General features: G+C 43.5%; 1 protein-coding gene across 1 annotated transcript in view; it reads left to right on the top strand.

Moving 5' to 3' along the window:
• Positions 1-22,674, top strand: part of ADAMTS8 (ADAM metallopeptidase with thrombospondin type 1 motif 8) — a 28,459-nt gene extending 5,785 nt beyond the window's left edge. The window contains exons 2-9 of the mRNA XM_036746032.1: positions 5,036-5,275; positions 9,654-9,786; positions 11,448-11,615; positions 12,888-13,189; positions 15,395-15,578; positions 19,049-19,221; positions 19,338-19,513; positions 21,483-22,674. Coding sequence (XP_036601927.1) covers positions 5,036-5,275; positions 9,654-9,786; positions 11,448-11,615; positions 12,888-13,189; positions 15,395-15,578; positions 19,049-19,221; positions 19,338-19,513; positions 21,483-22,050 — 1,944 coding nt within the window. The 3' untranslated portion in view covers positions 22,051-22,674. The remainder of the gene's footprint in view (positions 1-5,035; positions 5,276-9,653; positions 9,787-11,447; positions 11,616-12,887; positions 13,190-15,394; positions 15,579-19,048; positions 19,222-19,337; positions 19,514-21,482) is intronic.
• Positions 22,675-23,971: the final 1,297 nt, after the last annotated feature.

Below are 23,971 nucleotides of genomic sequence, written 5' to 3'. Positions count from 1 at the left end.
GCTTTGTGGACCCCAAGCCCAATATTCTTTCCCTTTTTTGTGCCAAACAGCCACTGTCAGAGATATAAATAGCAAGACGAAGACGGCTTTTGATTTCTGCCAGGTACTGTCGATGAGCAGGGGTGGCTGCACTCTGTGGGTACTGATGGGACAGCTCATCAGTGAAGTGAGTCTATTTTAAAGGCACAAACTCAGAGATGATTAGCTATTATTTTTTTAAACTTTGCCATCTCAGATGGTTCAGGTAGGATTCCCACCAGAAAGGAATGGACATGTGCCATGATCTATGCAGTAACTTGTATTTTTTTTCCTAGCACAGATGTGTGATATAGAAAGGAGAAGGTGATATATTTGAGGGTAATCCTCTAGTGTTTAACCTACTTCCTGCCTCAGACACTTACTAGCTATGTGACCCTGGGCAAGTTAACTGATTTCTGCCTCAATTTCCTCATTTGTAAAGTGAGGATAATAACAGCACCTATCTAAGAGGATTGTCAGGAGATGACATATATAAAGTGCTTTGCAAACCTTAACTAGCTATTATTGTTATTGAAATAACCTGCTTTGGGGAGGTAGTTTCCCTTTGTTCTGGCTAAGGATATCTCAAGGGTGTGAAATCCTTTGAACTCATGGGGAAGGATGAGAGCAGTTCTTTCTGGACTTTCTCTTTTCTTTTCATCACTCTATTCTTCCTCCAGCCTTCCTGCCACCCTACCCTTCAGAATTATTTCAGGTGCTAAGAAATCAGCCTCAGGGAAAGGAGGTGTCTGGGGCTGAAGCAAAAAAAAAAAATTCTTTGTGACCTGTCTTAGGCCCATGGGGGAAATCCAGTACAAAGAAGCATCAGGGATCAAGGGATCAAGGGATGCCATTCACCATTTACTTTTGACTGTTACTCGGCTCTGTCAGATGTCCTTGATTCCTAAGGGAATCAAAGGATAGATTATGTCCAGAGTGGCCCACTTAGAAAGTCAAGGTCAGGGGTGGGGAACCTGCAGCCTTGAGGTCACATGTGGCCCTTTAGGTCCTCAAGTGAGGTCCTTTGACTGAATCCAAACTTCACAGAACAAATCCCCTTAAAAAGGATTTGTTCTGTAAAACTTGGACTCAGTTGAAAGGCCACAGCTGAGGACCTAGTAGGCCACATGTGGCCTCAAGGATGCAGGTCAAGGTCATTCCCAGAGTTTGGGGAGGAGACCAAATGGAGGGGGCCTATCTAGATGCCAAAGGATTCCCCAAAGTGTCTCAAGGGACTAAAAATCTTCTAATTCAGCCCCTCAGAGGTACCTGTGACACCTGAAAGCACTGCCTGGTGGTGAGCTACCATGAGATCTGGTCTGCCTTTATGCTCAATGTAAGCAAAAAAACTTAAGACGTATCCAAAAGTAGAATGGGCTGCCTGCCTTGGAAGATAGTGAGCCCCCGCCTCCGCCACTGAAGGTATTCAAGGGATGCAGAAGGACCACTTGTCAGGCGTGCTATACAGAAGGGATTCTTGATCAGGATCAGACTACACCGTCTCTAAAGTCTTTTCCAACTCTCAGAGTCTGCAGTCAAGGATCCCACTTAGGTACGAGGGTCACAGCACAGATTCCCTAGACACTGATGCCTCATTCCCCCCACCCAAGCCCCTTCCATCCCTTCTTCTGCACCTGCTATGGACTCTGCAGGGCCCAGATCAGCCCGGGGAGGCCAGATCCTGTCCGTTCCTCAGCGGCATCTACTTATTCCGTAGGCGGGGTGAGTATAAATAGACACCAGATGGTAGAGCAAGTGAAGTTGACCTTTTACTTGGACAGCAGCTGAGCGTACCTACCCAGGGTGGCTTTCCAAGTTGAGCATGGCCCCAGACCCAAAGAATTAGCAGGGCTCGGAGGTTCCCCTGCCTCTACGAAGCTACCTCAGTTCTGGGTCGTCTTGAGTTTTCCTCCCAAAAGCCTGTCTCCATGAGGATAGTTTCAGTGCCCATCAAGGCTAAGAAAGAGCCAACAGCTAAGGTGATAAATGATGGGGAAGGAAAGGAAGTTCAGCAGAGAGAAATAAGCTTCAGGCTTTCCATTTTAATAGGTATGGGCAGATAATTTCTAGAACTTGTGAGAAGGTAGTAGAGACTTTAAGACATCATGTTGTTATGAGGCAGTATGTTATAGTGGAAAGCATCTCGAACTTGGAGCCAGACTTGCCTTCAAGTCCCAACTCTGCTACTAACTAGCTTTGCAACCATAAGCAAGTCAAGTTTTCTGAGCCTCAGTTTTCTTACCTGTAAAATTGGAATGATAAAGTTTACACTGATAGTATATAGAAGGCTGGCCTTGGAATCAGGATGACCTGAGTCCAGGTCCTCCCACTGAAATATATTGGATACCTTAAGACTATTAATTCAAGAACAGTTGTAGATACACCCCAGTAGAGGGAGTTTCCTCCCCAGTAGCTCCCATACTGATGAAATCACAGGTCTTAGAGGAAAAAAAAGCTTTTTTACTACTTACCTCACAGGGTTGTTCTGAGGAAAGTACTTTGCAAATTGCTATATAAATGTGAGTTTTTATTCCATAGTCAATCTCCCACCTCAAGGTAAATTTGCAATTCTAAGGGCTTCCCTTGTGTTCAAATATCGTAAGGCTTTTATTGATAGGAAGTTCTTCCCAGAGTCTAGCCTCAGTCCTTCCTATTGGAACTACATACCATTCCCTCCTGTTCTGTCCTCTGAAGAAGCCATCTATATTATCTTCAGGGCGGTTAGGTAGCACAGTGGATAGAGTGCTAGGCCTGGAATCAGGAAGACTCATCTTTCTGAGTTCAAATCTGGCCTCAGACACTTATTAGCTCTGGCCCTGGGCAAGTCATTTAACCCTGTTCACCTCAGTTTCCTCCTCTTTAAAATGAGCTGGAGAAGGAAATGGCAAAACCACTCCAGTATCTTTGCCAAGAAGACCCCAAATGAGGTCATGAAGAGTCAGACACAACTGAAACAACTTGACAGCAAATGTTTTCTTCAGGGAAAACTAGTGCTTGACTTTCAGTCCTGTGTGTTTTGGGGGGAAGCAGAGACTGTTCTTATGTCTTAAAGCCTTTAATACCATGTGCTCAACCACTGTGACTAGCACTAACCGACTGACATCTGCTACTGCCTTCATCCTTACGACTCCTATGAAAGAAGTCATCATCGCTGCTTGACAGATGATAATAATCATAGCTAACACTTATATAGTTCTTATTCTGTGCCAGGCACTACGCTAAGCGATTTACAATTATTATGTCATCTGATCATTCCAACAACCCTGCGAAGTAGGTGCTATTATTATCCCCGTTTTACGTATGAGGAAATTGAGACAAACAGGGTTAAGTGATTTGCCCAGGGTCACACAGCTAAGACACAGTAAGTGTCTGAGGCTGGATTTGAACTCAGGACTTTGGTAACTGAGATCCAGAAAAGGTTAATCATTTGAGAATAATCAGCTTCATAAAACTGTAAAGAAACCCCAGGGAATTGTTCTTGCTGTGTTGTACCCTCTGCCTCCCTTCTCCAGAAGACAAGTAGCTCTTTTTGTCCCTCTGAACACCCTCTAAAAAGAGGACTCAGTCTGGGAATGAGCCCCTGATAGCTACTGCCCTGAGCCCTTGGCCTAGGGTTGCATAATAATTGCCTTTTTTCTCATGAATCTGACTCCAAGAGCCAGTGCCAAGTTCTAGCATTGCTGATAAGATGTTTACATCAGCCTAAACATTTCTGGAGTGCTTGACATGCTAAGTAACCTCCCAACCCCATGTCTGTGAGGCTGTCCAAATACCTGGCTCCTGGCCCAAGAGGTGCACGGACAAATCCCATTCACAAATAATGGGATTCGTCTGGAACTCCCACACACGGCTTTAGCCTGTGGAATGTCCCTTTCCAGATTTTCCTCTGCAGTCCTCACCACCCTCCCACCTTCCTGACCACAGAGGAGAAGGGAGATAGGATTACACGACCCGGAGGATGCAGGATGCTGACCAGGCTGGAGGATAGGGAGCCAGGGTCCTAGTTCCCCAGTCAGCTCTGAACAATCACTCTGCCCCTTCCCCCTCCATCTGTCAACTAGTCCAAGAGGGCTGGCTTGAAAAAAGACCCTGAGAAAGGAAAAGACACTAGGGAATCTGGCTTGTTCTCAAACCCCTGGAATCTAGCATGGAAGCAATTGGCAATTTGAGAACAGGACCGTGGCCAGACTATGATCTCTGTGCCTTCAGCCTTCCCGGGGAGGAACTGAAAGCAGGTGTGATACTGAGCTGCCTCATTCTTATTAGACTCACTCATTTCTTTTAAAGCCTGAGCAGATCCTCAAAGCTGCACACACAGAAGCTCATGATTCCAGGCCACCAGGCAGGCAGTCTCCAATGTCAACAGCTCAACATTGCTCGCTCTTTCCTGAAAAGTACAGGTGACTCCATAGACCATCAGGCAAATGTCTTTTTTGGGGGAGTAGAGGATCCCCTACTTACCATGGATATAGGGTTAGTTGCTTTTATCTAAGAAAATGCCTATGGCATGAGAAGGCATTAGAAGAATTGACAAGCTTAGCTCCAAAGAAGAAAGAAATAAGAAAGATACCTGCTCTTATGCAGGAGCATAGGTCAGACTTTTAGATGCATTGGTTAGTTTTGTTGATTTGACTTTCCCCCCACCCCTTTTTGTCACAAGGAATGACTCTCTGATTAGAAGAGGGTAAAAGAATGAATACACTGGTAAAAAAGCAATCAAAATTTATTTTAAAAATAACAAGTCAAGTTAGTCTAGAGGAAGTATGGCCCAGTGGACACAACACTGGACTTGGAGTCAGGAAGACCCAAATACAGATTCTGCCTCAGACACTTACTAGCTACGTGACCCCAGATGATGCACATCACCTCTGTCTGCCACCTCCGTTTTCTCATTATATCATGGGATTGTTTGACAATCAGAGGTAATATAAGTAAAGCCTTTTCAGATTTTGTAGCCTTCTTGGTTCCTCCTCACAGCATTTAATCTATTTCTCCTAATGTCCTTTCTTCCTGGCAGAATCACATTCTGACACTGATGTCAGTGGCGGCTCGGATCTACAAGCACCCCAGCCTGAAGAACTCCATCAACCTAGTCGTGGTCAAGGTGTTGGTGGTGGAAGATGAGAAGTGGGGGCCAGAAGTGTCAGACAATGGGGGTCTCACCCTTCGCAATTTCTGCAGCTGGCAACAGCGATTCAATCCCACCAGTGACCGCCACCCTGAACACTATGACACTGCCATTCTGCTCACCAGACAGGTCTGTGGTCCTGGCTTCAGGAAGCCCTGGGGTTCAAAGGAGAACAGGAGGAAAGCAGATCAAAGGGAGTCCCAGCAGCCCTACCCATGTGAGGGAAAGGTCTCTCTTCTGGTCCTGTCTGAAAGCCACAAGTCTCATGAGTCAAGGAAGACATCTTAGTGTAGGGTATCTGGAAAAGAAAGATCCATTCTCATTTGGAGCTCAGTGGCTGGCCATCCACTCAAGTCCTCAGTGCAAATAGCAGCTTGTGGACTTTAGGTTAGCTATAAGAAAGAATTTTTGCCAGAGATGATTGTTAAGCACAGGAACAGGTAGGCGAGGGATCTTGTCTATAGCCTTATAAAATTAGGAGAGGCTATGTCTAGTGTAGTTTAAATGCATTCCCACCTGAAGGCAAATGAAGTTGTTAAATAGCCTTTAGAGGTAAAGGTATGTTCTAGCCCACAGATGCTTTGAATTCAGATGGGGAAAAAACATTTCCAACTGAAGAAAAAGAGGAAAGAGATATATCTCAAGTGACAAGACTTCAGTTATCCAGGCATCTGCTGGAGCTCTCTGTCTCATTCTCTCTCCATCTCTGTCTTGTTCTCTTACTGTCTCTGTCTCATTCTTTCTCTCTCACTCTCTCTTTCTCATTGTCTCACTGTCTCTGTCTCATCTTTCCCATCCCACCCCCGCCAAAAAAAAAAAAAAGGAAAACAGCGAATAATTTCTTGGTTTAGCTCAATGATAATTTCACCCTTTAGAATGCAGAGGAACCAAAAAAAAACCCAATTCATACCAACAAAGAGGACCTGAGGCAGAAACTGGGAGGATCTTATAAGGAAATGATCATTCCTTTTTAGCATTTGTGATAGAGGAGGATAAAATTGGTCACTATCACTCAGGCTTTGGAAAGAGCAGATTTCGGAGGTTTCAAAGAAAGGATAGGCAGGATCCAATAACTTAAAAATCTACAGGAGAAATCAGCCCAAGAAAGGACAGACCAAAGGAATGAGATAGTAAGAGAACACCTATCTTCCCTAGATAAGTTTATGTTGCCAAACCCGGGCAAACCACATCCTTGGTCACTGAAAGAACTGGTATATAACTGTTGGCATTCACTATCAGACATCTTTGAAAGATTGTGGAAAATGGAATAGGTACTACAGGATTGGATAAAAGCAAATTTCTTGATTTTTTTAAGGGAAAAAAAAGAATAGAATCTATAGACAATGAGTTTGCCTTCAATTCTGACAAAATTTTAGAATGTATTATTAAAGGGATGTTTAGTAAACATCTAGAAAAGGCAGTGGTGATCACAAAGAGCCACTATGACTCCATTAAGAACAGGGCATGAGGAGGCAACTAGGTGGTGCAGTGCATAGAGCACAGGCCCTGGAGTCAGAAGGACCTTAGTTCAAATCCAGCCTCAAATACTTACAACAGTGTCACTGTGTGACACTGGGCAAGTCACTTAACCCCAATTGCTTTTAAACCACCACTACTCCATACCCCCCTCCAAAAGGAAGGAAGAATAGGTCATGAGAGACATCTCATTTCCTTTTTTTTTTGACAGGTTTGCTAGATTAGTCACGTTAGGCAGAACATACTTTAAAAAATCATACAAGATTCTTTGAAAAATTGAAATGCAACAACTGAAATATCTTTGTTCAACAGTTTTATGATTCTTGATATTAAATGGGTCATAAAACAAGAAGATGTATGCCCACCCAAGGACAGGATGGTTGGTCACTGTCATGGAGGATGTCTGCACAGACTGGAGACTATGAGGCCTTTCAGATGTTCTGCTGATGGCTGGCATTGTGCTACTTCCATTGGGTGCCGGCACATTGCATTTATTCCTAAATGAGACCAAGAATCATTTTTAAAAGTTCAGCCCAACTATCCACAGAGAAAAAAGCAAGTAAATGAAAAATGGCTCTTGTAACAACTGATGTGTGGCTAGATGGATGACCCATAGTGCTGGTCCACAAGTATTTCTACCTTGGTCAGACACTGCAAATTTAAAGAGGAGGGAAGAAATGGGTTGCATTGAATTTAAAACATTCTGCAGTGCTTTTTAATAATGCCAAGCTTCTCCCTAAAACAAAGGCTCATCTTTTTACCAACACCAATATCCTTCAGGTGATGCTTTAACACTGTTAATTGTAGCATACCATGGTCTCTGAAAAATTAAATTTGTGGGTCACCCAAAAGGGATGGGGAGCATGAATGAGCTTTAGTATATTACTAATGAAAAAGTGCAAATCAAAGATTATCATCAAAGAAATTTGCCATAAGAAAAGAAGGGCCACTCATGTACCAAGAGCAAGGGATAACTGATGGACAGCTTGTATGTTCCACTGGTATCCAAGTAATGTCAAGAAATCTAAGGGAAGGCCTCCTGGGGGCCTGTTGCCTGTAGGCCTGTAGCATGTTAGATGCCCCCCTTCCCATGGAGATATACAGAAAGACATGGACAAGAGCTGCATGAGATAAGAAGCCATGGATAGGTTGTTATCTCTACTGCTGGAAGGAGAACCCATAGTGATAAGATCAAAACTCAACAGAATTATCAAAGCATTAGACTGGCAGATGAAAGGAATGCTATAGATAATATCACTTAGCTATTAACAAAGTATTTGACCAAGACTCTCTTGAGATTCTTGTGATCAAGATGAGAATGTGGGTTAAACACAGGATGGAAGATTCTGGGCTGGGAAGGATCTTAGGAATCATCTAGTCAAACCCTCTCTATGTTTGCAAATGAGAAAACTTAGGCCCAAAGAAATTAAGTAACTTGCCAAAATGATAGAAATAAGTGACAGAGCCAGAATTTGGTCCCAGGTCCTCTAGCTCCAAACCCTGTGTGCTTTCTGCTAATTATCCTGCTAATAGTGTAGTCGGGTTGAATATGAACTGGTTGGATGCCCAACCCTAAAAAGTAGTCATTAATAGTTTGATGTCAGTTTCAAAGTTTTCCAAGTAGAGTGCCTTTAGGCATCTGTATTTGGCCCTGTGCTATTTAATGTTTTTGTCAGTCATTTAGAAAAATACGTAGATGGCATTTGCACGTGAGACAAATACAGGATCCAAAATAAAAAAATAACAACCAGCTAGAGCATTGGGCCAAATCTAGGTTGAAATTCAATAGCAATTTTTTCTCTGAACCCTTGGGGTTAAGTGACTCACCTAGGCTCACTCAGCCTGAGAACAAATTTAAACTTATATCCTCCTGACTCCAGGGCCCATGCTCTATCCACAGCACCACCTCCCTGCCCCGAAATAGATTTAAAATCTTGAGCTGAAAATTGAATCACACGGGAGAAGAATAGGAAAGATGTGGCTAGACAGCCATTCCTATGGAAAAAAAAAGAGTTAGGAGTTTTGGTGTCCTATAAGCTTAATGAGCCAACATGTGGTGTGGGGATCCAAAAAGCTGTATCATTAAGATAGCAATAGTGTACCAGATAAGTGAGGTAATAGCTGTTTTCAATTATTCGAAGGGCTGCCATGTGGAAGTATAATTAGACCCCACAGGTCCGAACTAAGAGCAATGAATGGAGGTTGCAAAGAGGCAGATTTAGACTTGATATAAAGGCAATTTTCCTTACAGTGAACGCTGACAAAAGCAGAATGGGTTGCCATGGGTGGTGGAGGTCTTTCCTTCACTGGATGACTTCAAACAGAGGTTTACTGTCTATATGTGGAGTATACTGGAAAGAGGCATTTTGTTCTAGTGTAAATCAGATTAGATGACCGCTGACATCCCTTCCAGTTCAGAGGCGCTACCAAAGCGGGGCTCACTTCCATTTGTAGTCATTGCGATTAAAGTGATCAAGAAAACCAAGGTTTTCATTTTTGAGAGAGAGCTGAATTTACCTTTATACTGGCCCCCAGGGCTTCTTTGAGGAGGACTAGAAATCTCAGGGTTGTCTCTTAATTCATCCAGAAATCCATCATCCTTCCACATCTTGATGAGTGACGAATCCCTAGGGGAAAATAGCAGGAGTCTGAGCATCATTGAGAAGATACCACAAAGTAGTTTCTGATTCTGGCTCTCATTAACTGGCAAATTACTTAATCTCTCGGAGCCTCAGTTTCTTCATCTATAAAATGAGGGGCTTGAACTAAATGACCTCTAAGGTGCCTTCTGGCTCTAAATATCAGATTCGACCATAGGATTCAAGTAGGTAGAAAACCTAGGAATAATAGGCTGCTGATACCTTTTGGCTGCCATGAGAATGGTTTAGAAAACACAAATTGCTCTATAGGTCACTGTGCAGGTATTACCGGGTTAGCCGAGCCCTACATAGGAAAGTAAGCAGGGCTAATATTCTTCTGGCTGCTGCTCTGTGAGACCATCTTCCTTACAATCTGTCTTCCCGCCAAGCAGGATTTCTGTGGGCAGCAGAGCTGTGACACCCTAGGTGTGGCCGACATCGGAACCATATGTGACCCCGACAAGAGCTGTTCTGTGATTGAGGACGAGGGGCTCCAGGCTGCCTACACTCTGGCTCATGAGTTAGGTGAGCTTTTCTTGTAGACAAGTGGTGACTATAGTGATAGAGAAGGCTTCCAGGTCTATGTCTGCCACCCGGCGTACTGAGGAAATCACAGTCCTCCTCATCGGCCACGACCAGACTGTCATCATCAGAGAGCTTGGACCACAGATATGCATGTGGCTCTCTGGTGGGCCTTGCAAGTATCCAAGGGATGTGCTGAAGGAGCACAGATCACTTGAGGGCCTCAGTCTGAGACAGAGGTTCTTAAACTTTTTTCGTGTCATGGACCTTTTGGACCCCTTCTGGACATTTAAGAATGTTCTTAGATGCATAAAATAAAATACATAGGATTACAAAGGAAAGTGATGGGCAGCTAGGTGGCACAGTGGCTAGAGAGCTGGGCCTGGAGTCAGGAAGACTCATCTTCCTAGGTTCAAATCTGGCCTCGGACACTAGTAAGCTGTGTGACCTTGGGCAAGTCACTTAATTCTGTTTGTGTCAGTTTCCTCACCTGTAAAATGAGCTAGAGGAGGCAATGGGGAACCACTCCAGTACCTTTGCCAAGAAATCCCTAAACCAGGTCACAAATGACTGAACAACACCACAAAGGAAACCAATTATATTTAAATACTGTTATAAGAAAAAATGTATATACATATGTGTGTGTGTGTGTATAAAATTCACTGACTCCAGGTTAAGAACCCCTGGTGTAAGACCAAAAGACTAATTTGGACAAAGGTAAATAAATATGCACATAGCTAGAAAGGCAGTACATTCTAGTACAAAGAGTCAGTAAAAAGGACTAGACTTAGGTTTGAATCTCAGTAGTAGTTATTATAGGTGTGCACCACCACACCCAGCACTGAGATAATTTCTAAGGTCCCTTCTAGCTCTAAAATTTTTTTTGAAAAGCAACCATTCCCTGAAAAGTATAGATTCATAGCAATCAATCATCAAGCATTTATTGCTCTGGAGATATAAATAAAAAGAAAAACAGTCCCTGCCCTCCAAGAGCTTACATTCTAACAAGGAAGACAACATGGACATAAACAGGCATGTACAAGACACGTACCAAGCATGTATGTAACCAGACAAGTGAAATTTTTAACCTTACATACAAGTAAAGCTGTAAGGGCTTTACTCAGGGTGGCGAATCAAGAGATGTATTTTAAAGACAGAGTGAAGTGAGTAGAAGTGGGAAATCGATGCTTCTCTTCTAACTAATCCCAGAAGGCGTCCTGAAGTAAGTAGCATCTCAGGATCGACTGTCAACATGGGTAGGGAAAAATGTTCTAGGACCACCATGCTGCCAGAGAATATGGTAAGAGACAGGAAAAGAAAGGGATGAACTTGACCATGAGACAGCTTCTACCTGTGAGAATAACAAGTCAGTCAGTTAACTAGTCAAGTAGCATTTATGACACCTACTATGCTTAAGGCACTGTGCTAAGCCCCGGGGATACAAAGAAAGGCATAAAATGGTTCCTGCCCTCAAGGAGCCTGCAGGCTAATGTAGTAAGAACTTTAGTTAGAAAACTGATCAGTTCCTTTGAAGGGTTTGCACTAAGGTGATGATGCGGAGTACCCCAAGGTCAGATGGGATGATGGTGTGCAGATCAGGGACAGGAAAGGGATGGAGACTGGGAGACTGGCATGTTAATAATACGATGTGTCTTCTTCCCTAGGACATGTCCTGAGCATGCCTCATGATGACTCCAAAACCTGTGAGCGACTGTTTGGGCCTATGGGCAAGCACCATATGATGGCTCCTCTCTTTGTCCACCTGAACAAGACAGTGCCCTGGTCTCCTTGTAGTGCCAAATACATCACAGAGTTCCTGGATGGAGGACATGGTAGGCATCACTTGGACTATCTGTCTTTTCTTCTGAGCTAGCAACACTTAGAATTTGCCCCATAGAGGAAAGCCTTCTACCTAAATCCTTCCTGGAGGCAGAAAATCATATAATTTTGGAATTGGAAGGCATCTTAAGAGATCTGAATCAAATTTTCCTTCCCTCCACCCCTTCCCAGGGCTACTACTGGTCTACTGCCCAGTTACCCTTATCTCCTAGCAATCCAAACTCCATGACTAATGTACCAGTTATATAGCAGGGGGCAATTAGTCCAGAGAAGCTCCATGGAGGAGGTGAATATTTAGCAGAGTTTGAAGGACAGGAAAAAAATGACCAGTGCTAAGAGTAGCCCAAATTGTGGTGATAGCCCATGTAATGAATGAAATAATGGGAATACAAAATAGGGAAAGTCATGGATTCAGGGAGAAGGTTCATGTGATCGAGCGAAGAATTCCAACAGGCAAATAGGAATGGGGACATAAATAACCCTTGATTCTCTACCCTAGTAGAGGAGAGCAATGACACTACTTCTGAATAATCCAAATGCCATATTTCTTTGACTTTGGGATGTCTGACTTATTTTTCCAAGGCAGATTATATTATTTTTTAAACTAAGATTAATATTCCTCTACACAAGTCCTACTTCAATCCCAGTTATGGCAAGAAGGTGATGCTAAGTTTTCCAAGGTTATATCTAATGAAGGATAAGCTCTAGAAAGAGTCTCCTAAGCTGAAAGGGCCAGATGTCTGTCATATGAGCACCAGGCCAATTTCAAAGAAGTTGAAGGTAGGCCTAGATCACCAGAAGGCTGGACACTAAATGATGGGTTTGAGGATTTGTTGGGTTAGGTTTGATTTTTGGGTCCCTCAAAGATACCATTTGCTAAATAAGGTATAAAAGGGTTTGAGATCAGCATCAGTGGAAAAAAAAAAAAAACCTTGCCTTTTGAAGTTTAAAGGAGATTAAATATTAACATTATGTTTCATTACCTAGGTATACAATGACTAGTTAAGAGGGCATGGGACTGGGGGAAGCAGGGATGTGACTGAGAATTGTGCTGCCAAGTGGAAGAAGGAAATCAACTCAAAATATGACTTTATTGCTGATCCAAAAAAGTAGATGATATGCAAGCAGATGATCAAGAATCAGTGTTAATTCAATTGTAGAGGAGAAGGAGGAGTACATTATTGGTAATAAAGAGGCCAGGAAGCCCCTAGTTAGGAATTTGAATTTGACTTTATTGAAGGCTTGCTTCTTTCTCTTCCAACCAGGCCACTGCCTACTGGATGCCCCAACTGCAGCTATCCCTCTACCTTCCAACCTCCCAGGCCGAGAGGCCCTCTATAAGCTAGACCGGCAATGCCAGCAGATCTTTGGACCAGACTTCAGCCACTGTCCCAACACCTCAGCCCAGGACATCTGTGCCCAGCTTTGGTGCCGTACAGATGCTGCTGAACCTCTCTGCCATACCAAGAATGGCAGCCTGCCCTGGGCCGATGGAACACCCTGCAGAGATGGCCATCTATGTTGGGATGGTAGCTGTCTGCCTGAAGAGGAAGTGACAAAGCCAAAGGTGAGAAATGAGGCTACTCGGGATCATGTTGGTAAAACAAGGTGGCCCTGCAGATGCTTCCAGCAAATCATAGCCCACATTCATACAGAATCTTAGGATTTACAAAGGGTGAGATAGATAGTACAAATATTCTTATCCCCATTTTTCAGATGGGAAAAACCAAGTCTAGGAGAATAAGGTATGATTGTTGTCGTTCATTTGTTTCAGTCATGTTTGACTCTTCGTGAAAACCCCATTTGAGGTTTTCTTGGCAAAGATACTGGAGCTCTTTGCCATTTCCTTGTCCAGCTCATTTTGCAGATGAGGAAACTGAGGCAAACAGGGTTAAATGACTTGTCCAGGGTCACACAGCTAGTAAGCGTCTGAGGCCAGGTTTGAACTTAGGAAGATGAGTCTTCCGGCCTCACACGCAATCCGCTGTGCCCTCTAGCTACTCCTGAGATCTAAAAAGAATAGCTAAAATTTAAACAGTACTTTTAAAATCTGCAAAGTACTTTGCATATGTTGCCTCATTTGCATTTCACAGCAATTCTGTGAGGTGTAGGTACTATTATGATCCCCATCTTTACAGATAAGGAAATAGAGGCTGAGTGAGTTGCTCAGAGTCATGCAGCTCATTTCTGATTTGACCCTCAGGTCTTCCTGAGTCCAAGTCCTGGGTTCCAGTCACCTAGCTGCCTCTAAGGGAAGTCTAGAGATTTGCCCATACTCATCAAATTAATAAGTAAAAGGGGCAGGCAGGATTTGAATCCAGCTCTTGTGCCTCTCAGACCAACTCTCTTTCCATTATGCCATACTCCTTCCATTACCCTCCAGCATCTGATAACATGTACCCAACACTAAGATGGTCACACAGATGTGATCCCTACCTGCTAAGCGCTTACAGTTTAAGGCAGGCGTCGTGCAATTAGAACAGAAACATTAAATCTAGATGTAAGTGGCTGTTATTTGCATCATTAAGGAAGTTACATAACTGAAGTAGAAAGGAAGGAGAACAGGTCTGTGTAAGGAAGAAAAAAGACTTTCTAGACCTTCCTGAGGGATTTGAGAAATCAAGTCCCCAGGATTATACAAACTTAAAGGATACATTTTTTCCCAGTGCTAATGAGGCTTTTAATTTCTTTGTTCCCTGCATAGTTTCTTCTACCTTAGGATGATGAGGTTTCTTATGTTTGGGAGGCAGCTGTGACATTAAGAGAGAAAGAAAAAAACAAAAACATTGGAATCAAACGTAGGAGACTTGACTTTGAGGCCCTGATGTGACACTTCTAGCTATGTGACTTTGGCCAAGTCAGTAAACTCCTAGATCTTCATTTTCCTCATTTCAAAATGAGGGTGATAATGCCTCTAGTACCTATTTTACAGGGCTGTTGTAAAGAATTCAGTAAGATAATACAGGGTGGTCCAAAGGTCTAATAGCTTCAGATTGCAAGAAGACTTTTGGGCCACCCAGTACATAAAAGTCTGTAAACTTCAAAGCCCTATACAAATGTCTGGTGTGATTATTCCTTTTCATTTGGAGCCCTTTTGAGAGTTCAGTGGGCTGGTCCCTTTCATCATTCAGCACCCAGTTAGTTTTACATCCTGCTTCTAGACACTGATCTAATAGGAGTAGTCCAGGAAAACCCAGAAGGGTAGAGCTCTATAAAGTACCTTTTGCTCCACACTTTACCAGCCTGTTTAGTCAGGCCACTTCATATAATGTCCTAAGCCTGCTTTTCATCTTCACTTTGGATACTTATCTACTTCCTTGCCCCCACCAATCCCAGAGATATTCTCCTGCACAATTTTTATGAGGGTGGAACTCTCTACCCTAAAAGAATCCCTGGAAATTCTTACCAGAGGCTTGGCCTTATGGATACTTGTTTGGTTTGTCATGTATGAACTCCAGACTACCAACCTCCAATAGTTAGAGGCCACATGGTATTAAGACTAGTCCTTTTAGATACACACAAGTGTTTGGTCTCAGAGGTCAATGGCTCAACTGAAAGCATTTGTAAATGCACCATGCCTCCCATTAACACTTCCTAGAATATTCTTCAGGGTAATCTTTCCACTAGAGACTGGTAGCTCAGATATAAGATTTCCCAAGTAACTAGTCTGAGACTCAGGAGACCTCATGCCCATACCAGGTATGTGACCTAGTGCAGAGAATTCAAGCTTCTTGCCTCTGTAGCAGACTCACTAAGATGTCCTGTGTTGCAGCCTGTCGTGGATGGAGGCTGGGCCCCGTGGGGACCATGGGGAGAGTGTTCCCGAACATGTGGAGGAGGAGTGCAATTCTCCTACCGAGACTGCAAGGACCCTGAGCCGCAGAATGGAGGCCGGTACTGCGTGGGCCAGAGAGCCAAGTATCAGTCCTGCCACACTGAGGAATGTCCACCTGATGGTAATTGGCTGTTTACAGGCAATGCTCATGGTAGAGGCTGCTGCTGCTCCTACCTATCACTAGGAGCACAATGGGGGCAGGTCTCCAGGAATGGAGTTCTGAGCCTGAGATGAAAGGATTCTTCGTCCTGACACCAAGTGTGGAAACAGGCTGCAGGGAACCCGGGAAACCCAATTTCTAGGGACCAGACATTGCCCTGAAAAAAATCTAACAAAGGGGTGAGGGAGAGAGGACATAAGGCATTGAAAAGCTGTCCAGACAAGGTCACTCCAAGCCCCGGCTGTTCGTATGGAGTGGCTAGGATAGTAACCCATCTCGTGGCTGCCAAATCCCCCTCTGTATGTTTGGAAGGACTTTCCACAGAGGGTTTAGAGCCAAAGCCTTAATGTCTAACCAGCCAACACTCAGGCCAGGACAGAGGGAGGACTTCTGAGTCTGACTGTCACTCCCATTCTTTCTGAGAATAGTTGACCATATTCCCTTGAGTCCATAGCATGGACCTGATTGAGCCTGCCAGTGAAGAGGTGACAATTCTACCTCTCCTGGCCACATTCCTATCCTTGGTACCTGCTAGGAAAAAAAAAATCACAGAGGCGTACTTGAATGGGGGGATAGTACTAAAGGACAATTGCGTGGGCAAGAGGGGAGAGGGAAGGGAGAGAGGGAAAATCAGTTCTTTTCCCACAGTCACATTCTCCTCCCTCTTGATTTCCTAGAAATATTACCAGGCATGAGAAGATAGACAGAACTTTAGGAGTGATTTACCTGAGTACAAAGGGTAAAAGGGGTCCGTCTCCAGAGGCAATCAGTCATCTGCTGCTGCATTGTTTTGCATTTTTGTAAGAAGGAGGAGGGTTTGTCAGTGACCTTTACTCTTAGAAACCCTGGCCTGTGGTCTGGCATTGTGGAGATCTGCCTGGCCTAGTATGTGGAATGTGCCCAGTGCTATACAGGAAAAAGAAAAAGAGGGCAGGAAGTAGCCTGAGGAGCAGGTCAGATGAATAATTCTGTTGCCATCTCCATCAGCAGGTATTTATTAAGCATCTATTATGTGCCTAGTACTATGCTAGGGATTATGGGGGATAGAGAAGAAATATAGGACATGCTCCCTGCTTTTCTCCAGTAGGAGAAATAAGACACAACACACATGATGAATAAGGAATCATCAAACTGTATGGTACAGATTCTAAGGGCAGTTAGTGTTCAGGGAAAGACCATCGTGTGGGCAGGAATACACAAAGGACTCTGCGTGAAACAAAGCCACCTTTTTCATGATGCGCCCAGTCAGGAAAGATGTCTCCCCACCTCAGACCTGACATAGCACTTATGCCCCTGTTAAAACATTATCCCATATCATTTTGTAGTATGTGCACTCATTTGTATCATGTTCCCTCATTCCATGACTGAGGGATTTCTGTTAGTCTTTTAATACCATAATACATAAGACTGTGAGTCCATCAGGCAGCAAGCATTTATTAAGCACTTCATGAGCTTCATAAGGACAAGCACCACATACTGTTTAATCTTTTTGTTTCCCCCAATTCCTACCATTGTGTTCTGCCCATTGGACTTGAGATGAGCCCAGACAAATGGGTACCATTTTGACAAGTAGAGAGGTGAGAAAAGGCGTTCCAGGCGAGAGAAACTGTCTTGGGAGTTGACATGGAGGTGGGAATGGGCACGGAATACATTAAAGACATCAACTCAGGCAAAGAAGAGTGCAGTTTGGAGTCTCAAGGCTCTATTATAGAGTGTTTTTTTTTATAACAAGGACTTTGGAAATAAGGTGGCAGACAATAAGGAATCATTGTCCTTATCTACCTGGTGATGACATAATGAAAGCTGTTTTTAGGAAGATTAGTCAGGCAATCATATACAAGATGGATTGAAGAAAGGACAGACTAGAGATGGGAAGGATCAGCTAGGAGACTATTATAATTATTCAGATATATGGTGATAAGGGCCTGTACATAGGCAGTAGAAAAGAGGCAAATTCAAGATATGTGATAAGGCTAGATGACCTTTTATTTTTGGTGGGGAGAGAGAAGGTCCACCCCTGTGATTTCATCTGCATGGAGAATTCCTGGTACTGAAAAATCTTCCATCAAGTCATCTGTAACTTATAGTCTCAGAGGGTTGCCTGGGGGACAGAGTGAATTTCCTACAGTGACATTTGTACATGTGTCAGAGACAGAACTTACACTCAGTTAGTTGTTCCTGCTTCAAAAGCCAACTCCCTATCATTATGCCATACCGCTTCTCAACAGATGGAATGAGAGGGATAAATGAGAGAAAAAAGGCAAAGATAGCTCTAGATTTTCAGCCTTGGAAACTGGAAAAATAGTAGTTCTATGAATAGAAATGGGGACTTTGGGAAGGAGAGGGTGTTAGTTTTGAACACATTGAGCCACAGGTCCTAAGATCATTGATTTATACCTGGAAGGAACTTAAGAGGCCACCTGGTCCAACTCCTTAATTTTACAGTACGGGAAACTAAGGTCCAGGGAAGATAAATGATTTGCTCAAGATCACAAAGATAAGGTTAGAGGTGGAATTTGAACTCAGTTCTTTGGCTCGAGGTACCAGTCCTCTTTCCATTGTACCAGTACCATCATATCATAGAATGTTAGAACTGGAAGGTATCTTAAAAGTCGTCCAGTATAATGCCCTTATTTAAGAGAAGCAACAAAAGAGTTCCAAAGAAATCATTTATTCAGAACCACAGACATAGATTCAGAACCACAGAACCATAGACATAGTATCCTGAATCCAAAGTCCAGTGTACATTCCAAACGAAGTGTCCTGTATATAGTTGGAAATATTGGAGTTGCAGAAGAGGTTAGGACTAAAAATATAGTTTGAGGAATTGCTGGCAAGAGGTCCTAGTTGGAGCCATAAGAACAGATTAGGAGTGACTGTATAGAGAACAGAGGACAGAAACTAGAGCTATCTTCTGAAGCTCCTTGGTTTGTGGTATACTCTCAGATTTATAAAATGGTTTCCTATTCCTTAAAATTGTAACAGCATAGATTTAGAGTTAAAATGAACCTTAGAATCCAACTAATGCAATGCACCTTCCCCCCATTTTGTAGATGCAAAAACTGAGGCCCAGGAAGGTTGACTTGACCAAGATCACACAGGTCATAAGAGGTCATGAGAGGTGGGATCTGAACCTGGTGTCAACTTATTCATCTGTAAAATGGATCTTCCCAAAGCCATTACTAAATAAGAATGTGTTGAGTATCCTGGCAACTGAATCCTAGATGTGATGGTGGTGGGGGGTGCTCTCTTCTAATTTATAGAATTATAGAGATAGAAGAGGTCTTCTAGTCTGTCCCCTACCCAAAGTATGAATCCCACTTGTAGTATCCCAAGTGGCCATATAGCCTCAAAATTTTTTGTCCTCCCTAAAAGTTCTCAGAATTCCACATCCTCTTCAGCACCCAAACCCCTTCCTCTTGCTTTTTTAGGAAAGAGTTTCAGAGAGCAGCAATGTGAGAAGTACAATGCCTACAACTTCACTGACATTAATGGGAATCTCCTTCAGTGGGTCCCCAAGTACGCAGGGGTGTCTCCCCGGGACCGCTGCAAGCTGTTCTGCAGAGCTCGAGGAAGGAGTGAGTTCAAAGTATTCGAAACCAAAGTAAGATTCCTCAGACTCAGAATTCAGAAGGAAAGTGAACTCACCTCCCCATGCTTAAGTTGGCCTCCCTTGAACTTACCATGAATTCTGCTTTTCTTTGCCTCTCCCCACTACAGGTGATCGATGGAACCCTGTGTGGGCCAGAGACTCTATCCATCTGTGTCCATGGCCAATGTGTCAAGGCTGGCTGTGATCATGTGGTAGATTCCCCTAGGAAACTGGACAAGTGTGGTGTATGTGGGGGCAGTGGCTCTTCATGCAGGAAGATCTCAGGCTCACTCAACCACTCCAAGTGAGTCTCTCCAACCCTTTATGCCCATGATCGGTGGCCAGGTGGGGAAATTAGATCATAGGCAGGACTGGGCTCCCTCTGAAATACATTTCTCTATAATGACCTAGATTTTCTTTTTCTTTTCTCTTTGTACTTCTAAGTAGGAGAGAACAGCAACAGCCTGAGCCCCTGGATGTTCTCCCTAGTGGCCTAGCAATCTGAGGAGTTTTCCAAGTATTCTTTCATGGGGAGTCCTAGCCTTTCCATTGCAGGCCCTTAGTTTCATCAGAACACAAAAGACACCTCCTTTTGGTCCTCTCCTAAGAACTCTAAGCACTTTACCCACGTATAGGAATACCTCACATTTGTATAATACTTGATACAATGCTTGTGTGTTCATTTCTATAGTCTCATTTGATTCTCAAAATAATTCTGTGAAGTAGGTATGAAGACCATTTTTCAGATAGGGAAAATAAAACAAAGAGAGACTAAGTGACTCACCCAAGATCAGCTCGCTAGTTAATGACAGAGCCAAGACTAGAACACAACTCTCTTGGTAGGTCCCAGCTCCATTTTTCTTTCCATTTTTCATTTCAAGGAGTTAAGAACCATCACTGTGCCAGGTAGCCTGGTGCGAAGAATCGATATTTGAGATGTATGTCATACCCTCCACACGCCACAATGACTTTGGGCTTATTAAGATAATCACTAGAATATTTGGAAGTCAGAATTTTTAAAAATGTTAAAAATTGTCTTTACACATAAGTGGGAAAAATAAAACATCATTTTAAAAAAAGAAAATCAGTAAACTTGAGCAAATTGATGCCACATAAACATTTCTTTCATTGTCCTCAATGAATGAGTCTTTGAGAAGCATTTGAAGACACCCTGCTTAGCGAATTTACACTTGCTCCCACTCCATCCCTTCCTGTTCTCCCATTTTCACTACACTGAGAACACAATCTGCCTAAGACAAACATGCTCAAGAGTTTCCTTGTATTTCTAAGCCCAAAGGGAATAGAAAGCTGAAGCAAAGGACTTTTGGCTTTCCCTGTCAATGATTTTAAATCCTGCTGTATGATTTTTTTTAAGTCTTTAATCATATGGACCAAAGGACCCTAGGGCCCTAGATTAAGCAATCCATCTCCCTCCCACCCTGATATCCCTCCCCAGGCTAGAAAGACAGAGAATTGGAATAGTTCTCATCCTCTTTTCTCCATACTTCTTCTCTTCCTCAGAAGAATAAAGGAGGAGAAAGGTAATAAAGGTTCAATCCTAATCCAACCAACCTCTAGCTCTACACCTTGACATTTTTTTCCACATTTTCTCAGAGGGTTATCATGTCACCCAAGAAACACCTACTTCCTGACATGCTAGCCAGGCCTCCTCATAAGAAAGTTTTATCTCAGTAGTTCCTGTCCTGGAACAATATTAACCAAGTGGACACTATCCAACTCTGGTAGCAGATTGATCCAGAGGTGGAATGAGATTTCCATCTTCACAGGGTTCTGGAATGGTTCTCTGGAACTTATTTTTCCATGTGGGTTTGAACTCTATTGCTGAGGTAGCCAAGCAAAGCTTAATACCAGTGCACTGAACTGAATTTATTTGAGAGCTCATTTAAACTGAGAGGTGACAGGTTTGGCAACACCAATATGCTTCTCAAAACTCTTTGGGCTTGCTCTCCTACTCTCTGGGCTCTCTAGAGATAGACATATCTAAAATTTCAACCCAATCATTTGGAACATAATTGCCAGATTAAGCAAAAAACTTTTAAAAAAACTGAATGGCAAGTATTCCTATCTGCCCCCAGAGTTGATTTTTTAAGGACTTTTTGAGCCATTTCTAAATACCTTGCTTTGTTCATTGATCTCCAATCTTGTATGAAAGAAAATGTTTTTCCAGCAGTCACAAGCATTTTAATTCCTGGACCACAATCACAGCCTGGATTCTCTGGTCACTGCCCTTAAGTGTCCCTCTCTCCCTGTAGGTATGGATACAATGACATAGTCACCATTCCAGCTGGGGCCACCAACATCGATGTGAAACAGCGAAGCCACGGGGGAGTTCGGAACGATGGCAACTACCTGGCCTTGAAGACTGCCAACGGGCGATACCTGCTCAATGGAGACCTGGCCATCTCAGCCATGGAGCAGGACATCCTCCTAAAGGGGACCATCCTTAAGTACAGTGGCTCTATTGCTACCCTCGAACGGCTCCAGAGCTTCAGACCACTGCCAGAGCCCTTGACTGTCCAGCTACTGACTGTTTCCAGTGAGGTCTTTCCCCCAAAAGTCAAGTACACCTTCTTTATTCCCAACAATGTAGTCTTCAAACCTAAAGGAAAGGAGAAGACGACCACCAACATCATCCAACCCCTGCTAAATGTGCAGTGGGTCCTGGGGGACTGGACTGAATGCTCCAGCACCTGTGGGTCTGGCTTGCAGAGGCGGACAGTGGAGTGCAGGGACCCCTCTGGCCAAGCTTCATCTACCTGCAACAAGGCTCTGAAGCCAGAGGACACCAAGCCCTGTGGGAACCGACCCTGCCCCCTGTGACCCAGTAAAAGTCTATGGTCCTCATGCTCATGGACATGGTACTGGGGAATGGACAAGGGCAGCCACCTATGATGACAACATTAGTTGGGGCAATGTATCCCACCCTGGCCTCCTATTGCCACAGCCCCCTGGGAACTACAAAAATGAAAAGGGGGAGGAGGGAAGAGGGACAAATCATAATGGCTGTTGAGTGGACCTTGCTTGGGTTCAAATAGAGGGTATAGGTTTAAAGGCAAAAATGCACTTACTGACCTAAGTATAAACCTGGTGTCAACCTGTTTTCAAAGGACTATATCAGACTAAAACTGATCAAGGAAGAAGAACAAAGTGCTGTTTGGTTTCCCCAATAGATAATCTACCTCAAAGGGGAAAAAGAAATAGTGGAAAGGGAAGGGAAAGAAAAGTTCTTTCAGAATAAGGGATGTTAAATATGTCCCTCGAGCTGTCTTTAAAAAGATGACAATGATATCCTCAGTATTAAACTCCATTGCCTGAAAGACTACAAGTAATAAGGAAAAGTGGGTAGCCAGATGTTCCCAAAGCATCTGCCTGAAGGAGAGAGATCCTTTTCAAGTATTTATGCAAATGTGTGTTGGACTAAAGTGTGATCTTGTACTAATGTCATGAGCTTGATCTGGTTCATCATTTCCTTGGAGCGGGTAAGGGAAGCAGAGCCTGTGGATGGGGCTGCCACTCCAGGAAAGAGGTTAGCCCCATTTGAGCATGCACAGACAGAAGTTGGCATCTTTGGACATATCACCTCCCCTCCACAAGCCTCAGTGTCCTCATTTATAAAAGAAGGGAATTGGAAGGGATGCTTTCTAAGAACTCTTCCAACACTAGTATTATCCAGTTGAGCTTTCCCAGCTCTCTCCAGATGTCTAACCAAAGAAAGTGGCAAAGTTTCCCGGTTCGGACTCTGAATATGACAGATGAACCTAAGTCATAGTAGCAACAGTTCACCTAGATTGGTTTAGAGTGTTTCAGGTTCAAACTATCAATTTTGTGTCACCTGTGTGTCACTTCAAGGCTAATCATTTTAATGGGTTACATCCTGTCCTACACACACTCTCAGCCTCCCCCCCCCCACTCCTGTTTCTCACTCCCCCATTTAGCAATCTCATTTAAGTCTATAGGATCCTCAGAGTTGGGAGGCTGAAGAGGGAAGCAGTTGAATCTAAAAATGGTCTGAAAGTGGAGCTTATAGACCTAGTCCCCCACCCTCCCTTCCTGGATGCATTTGCACAGAATGGCATTCCCTATCTAGCAGCCAAGGGACCAACTAAAGGCCAGCCAATGTTCTCAGAGTCATCTCTGTCCTCTCTTTTCCTTGTTTTGGCTCCACTCTAAGTCTCCTGGATCTTTGCCATTCACTCCTAACATACGGGGCTCTAAATCAATGATTATGAGTGGATGAGAAGCAACAAAGATAAGCAAAAGTAAGAAATAACATTGGGAAGAGGGAAGAAAACCACAACAGTCTGTTTCCATCCTGCAGCTTCTTTATCTTCTAATCTCTGACTCCCCTTTCCTTCCCCTTCTTCTTCCAAAAGCACAGACAACAGGATGAGTTACTTCTCTCCCTACTCACTTGCTAGAAAGAGCATTTGGTCCACTCTGTTCTGCTTTTTTTTAAGGTGTACAGTAGAAAGCCAGGTTTACGTAGACCGACATAAGCAAAACATTGAAAATGAGAATGCTGAAGCTGCTGAATATGACAGCTCTACCTGAGTGACAGCAGCAGCAATGCACCTCGATTGCTTTCTCAGTCTTCCTTCACCCAAACTCTCAAATCAATCCCCCTAAAACAGTCACGGGGGGATGTTCCTTTGACTTGTTCACACTGGTCCAGCTGAGGCATCTCTGCTCCCTACATCATTACCAATCACAGATTCTGCCCCTGGAATTCAGCTGGCAGTGG

This window comes from Trichosurus vulpecula, chromosome 2 (assembly GCF_011100635.1).
Source record: "Trichosurus vulpecula isolate mTriVul1 chromosome 2, mTriVul1.pri, whole genome shotgun sequence".
NCBI lineage: Eukaryota > Metazoa > Chordata > Mammalia > Diprotodontia > Phalangeridae > Trichosurus > Trichosurus vulpecula.
Note: the sequence above shows the minus strand (reverse complement) of the source record. Positions and strands in the feature narration are given on the sequence as shown.